This window comes from Cariama cristata, unplaced genomic scaffold, assembly GCF_000690535.1.
Source record: "Cariama cristata isolate BGI_N322 unplaced genomic scaffold, ASM69053v1 scaffold18302, whole genome shotgun sequence".
NCBI lineage: Eukaryota > Metazoa > Chordata > Aves > Cariamiformes > Cariamidae > Cariama > Cariama cristata.
Genome location: NW_009605753.1, coordinates 6,231 through 9,939, shown reverse-complemented (window position 1 = coordinate 9,939; position 3,709 = coordinate 6,231). Strand labels below are relative to the sequence as shown.

The following is a 3,709-nucleotide window of genomic DNA, read 5'->3' as shown; positions in this document are numbered from 1 at the left end:
AATTCAGCCTGACCATCTGCTCCTGCCTCATCTGCTTCGGGTTCACGCTGCATGAGTCCTGCAAAGAGGTGAACGCTACCAGCCTCAATCTCACAGCCTGCTCCTCCATCATGCTGCACAGGTGAGGAACAGAGCCTGGCACACACCCCACCTCACCCTGCAGAGCCTGTTGTTCTTGCCTTTCACAGGTAGAACTGATTCCCCTCTAACAGGCTTCAGACTCTTGCATGATCCAGCTATCATGGCTATACAGAGGGCTGGATGCTCTCCCTACAGCCTTAACAATTGCATCTTTGCTCACTGTGGCCTCCTGGTACTAGGACAGGCTGACTCCAAGGTCACAACTCCCTCAGCTCTCAGAGGAGGACATAGCCCTGGTGGGAACAGGTCAGACAGCAAGTCCTCACTGTTGACTTCTTTCCTGTGTCCTCTCATTTACCAGCAATGCTGATAGTGCTCCTGACTGGTTTGGGACATTTTCCAATGCTCTTCTTGTAGCCCAGAAGCTCACAGCTGGCCTGATTGTTTTACACACAGGTAAGTCCCTGTTCCTACACCCCATTCCCCACCATGGGTAAAAACTTGCATCTTTTTCCTCTTTCTTTGCCTCCCATGCCAGAGCACAAACTCCCTGGTAGAAGCAGACACTGTAGTGGCTTCTCAGCACAGGCATAAAGCCCCTTGTCTTACTAAACATTGCTCTGACAGATTAAACACAGCACCCTCAGAACTGATTCTGCTTCCTACCAGCCTGATGATGTGCTGATTCCTTTCCAGTCTCACCAGAAGAGCAGCAACCCCCCTTTGCCTTCTTGCAAATCAGCTAGCAGTATCTTGCAGCTCTCCAAAAAGATTACCTGCTTCAAAAGTCCTTATATGCCTGCTGCCATTTTGTGACACATCCCATTTCCATCCCACAAACAGCATTGATGCAGTTGCAACTACCCTGGAGGTGGAAGCCTTTTTATACCCCCTGGAGGGGAGAGGAGGGAGCTCCTGGGTGGGCATCATCACCTGCACATGATTGCCTGGCAGAATAGGTCCAGCTGCTCTCTGACAACCCTAAAGAGTCTCTGCTCCCTTTCCACCGTGTCATGTGGTGCTGTGCCTTGGTGCCACGCAGAGCATTGCACGTTGAAATGTGCAGAGTGTCCAGGCCAACAGAAACTCTTCCTGATTTGAGAGGCAGCCCTATTTTGGAGAGAGGTAGTGTGCATTACTGTTTTATGTCCTTCACATCACTGAGGCTGGGCAGGGATGCTTTGCCTGGCAGGTGGGAAATGCTGTTTTGAAGAGTCCAAGCTAAAGCTGAGCAAATGCTCTGTCCTGTGCAGACAGCTCTGGGTCTCTGGCTACATATCTTTCTCAGGGCTGGAGCTTTCCACTGGTGCAGGCCTGCAGTGACCTGTAGACAAGGCCCCCCCCCCCGGGCTCCCTAGTTCTGGTTCTTTGCTTGATCTCTTTTAGCATGCCAGGCTGCCAGCCTTGGCATCCCCACAGTGAGTAATCCTACTGCACTCCCCCTGGCCCAGCATATTTGGGGACTTGGAATTACTGTGGGGAGCCTGGTCTGAAAGGACCTTGAATGAAAGGCTGGTTTCAGGGATATAAACCCAATATCCCTTTGGCGTAATAGCTGTTGGTGTGTACTGTAAAGTGTCTGTGTGTGATGCTGAATAACCCCCTCTTCCATCTGTCCCCGTAGTGTTCATATCCATCACCCACGTCCATCGCACCAAGCCGTTGTGGAAGAAGAGCCCCCTCTCCAACCGGTGGTGGACGCTCACCGTGGCTGTTGTGTGAGTATCCCGAGGCACTGGAGGAAGAAGGGCTCTAGACCTGCTCCAGCACCAGTTTGCTGGTGCTGAGGAAAATTACAGTACACGGCAATTGTTCTCCACTACTGAATTGGTGAAGGGTTTCTGTTGTGAACTCAGGAGTGTTACACCTGGGCCTGAACCCTGATCTGCAGAGCCTGGGAAACTTGTTATCTCTGCTGAGATCTGCTGTGTCTGTTTATGATCTTAGATTGCTGGGGCAAGTGGCACAGACAGTGCTGGACCTGAAACTCTGGGAAAACCTCAATTCTTCGTTGACCTTTAACTACGTTTCCATCTCCCCGGTCTCATGGCTCCTGGGTTTTCTTTCCTTGGTCCTTGTGGTTATCATCAATGAGATTGTCAAGCTACATGAAATCAGGTATGGGGGTAGTAGGGAAGATGGGGAGAAGGGGCAGGAGCTTCACTGTAGCCTGTCCTTGAGCTGCAGAAAAATGATGCACAGGGAACAGAATGGGGAATAAAAAGGAAAAGATGATTGCGTTGTGTAAATCACCTGGCTATTGTGTGTAAGCTCATGTTCCACCTCTCAGGGAGGAAGCACAGGGGAGGAAAGAGGGTCAGGGAAGGGCAGTGGCAGTGATTGGGAGCAGGAAGGGAGACCAAAATTTCCTTATCTCAAACCAAAGAGAGGGAGACAGCCAAGGTCTATGAAATACCAGTATAGAACTGGAGAAGGCTGTTCTCTCCATCTTGTCCCATGAGGACAGAGAGGCATTGAATCACAGCAGAGGAAATACGTCTTCACACAGTGCCTGGACTGTGGGACTGATTTTCACGGGAAGTGGCTGAAGCCAAGAATTAGTAGCAGGCAAAGTGACTGGCTGTTCTTAGCACAGGGAGCAACCGGAGCTGGGAGTTAACACTAATGAGCGTTGATTCAGGAAATGGGTTGGTGAGGAAAAGCAGCAGGGATTACAGGGAACCCTGATGGGGACAGAGCTGCTGTCTCTTCCTGGGAAGGATTTCTGGACCTTTCTCTGCTGTGTCTGGTGGCCCTGGAGATGGGACTTGGCTGGGTGGGGCAGGACTGAGACCGTGGGTTTCTCTCTGGATTTGATTCCCCTCCCAGGGTACCACAGGGCCTAGGCCAGGGGCTTTCCTGCTTCTTGGGGCCATGCAGCTCAGGAATTGCAGTGGGGCAGCCTCGGTTGCTTTTCAGCCTTCCGCATGCTGACTCTTTGTTCTTCTGCCTTATCCAGGGTCCGGGTCCGTTACCAAAAGAGACAGAAGTTGCAGTTTGAAACAAAGCTGGGGATGAATTCACCATTTTAAACACTGAAGTTCCCTGGAGCCAGGGCCACACAGCCGCATCCTGCACTGGGAGAGTGGCTGCACGAAAGGCTCAGGGAGTTTTCCCTCACACATGCAAACCAGAGAGCCTCCTTGCAAAACTACATCAGCTCCTTCCAGGGGGCCCCAGGCAGAGCACTGCTATCAGGATCCCCCAGCAGGTATGCAGCCCCTCCCCAGCCTGCTAGGGTACTCTCAAGGGAGCCTGCAAGCTCTTCCTTTATTTATTTATTACTAGAGGTTTTTGTTAGTATCATGGTCATGCTGAAATGAAGCAACTCCTTCCCTCTGTGTGAGCAGATGGGTTTCCTGGACCTGGCAGGAGAATCTGGGGCCGGTAGGTGAGACGTAGGGCTGCTGAGGCAAGAGATCTCTATTGAAACCCATTTTGTTTTTCCATCTCTGTGTGCTCTCCTGGATGATGCGTGCCCTGACCCACCTCCCTGTCCCTGTGTCCTGGGACAAAGGAGCCATCTCTCTCGCAGCTCCAGGAGTGCTGGGTGCCAGGTGAGGACTGGAGCTCCCTTTCCCAAGGGGACACTGGGGAGGGTCTCTGGGAAAGCCTCTGCGATGGCTGT

The 3,709-nt window shown here is 52.0% G+C and overlaps 1 protein-coding gene across 1 annotated transcript in view; it reads left to right on the top strand.

Annotated features, from left to right (window-relative positions):
• The window catches only part of KIAA0195 (KIAA0195 ortholog), a 29,519-nt gene extending 26,406 nt beyond the window's left edge, over nt 1-3,113 (top strand). The window contains exons 26-30 of the mRNA XM_009696116.1: nt 1-121; nt 443-537; nt 1,706-1,799; nt 2,029-2,199; nt 3,041-3,113. The exon at nt 1-121 is cut by the window's left edge and continues 34 nt beyond it. Of these exons, the coding sequence (XP_009694418.1) occupies nt 1-121; nt 443-537; nt 1,706-1,799; nt 2,029-2,199; nt 3,041-3,113 (554 nt within the window). The remainder of the gene's footprint in view (nt 122-442; nt 538-1,705; nt 1,800-2,028; nt 2,200-3,040) is intronic.
• The last annotated feature ends 596 nt before the right edge of the window (nt 3,114-3,709 follow it).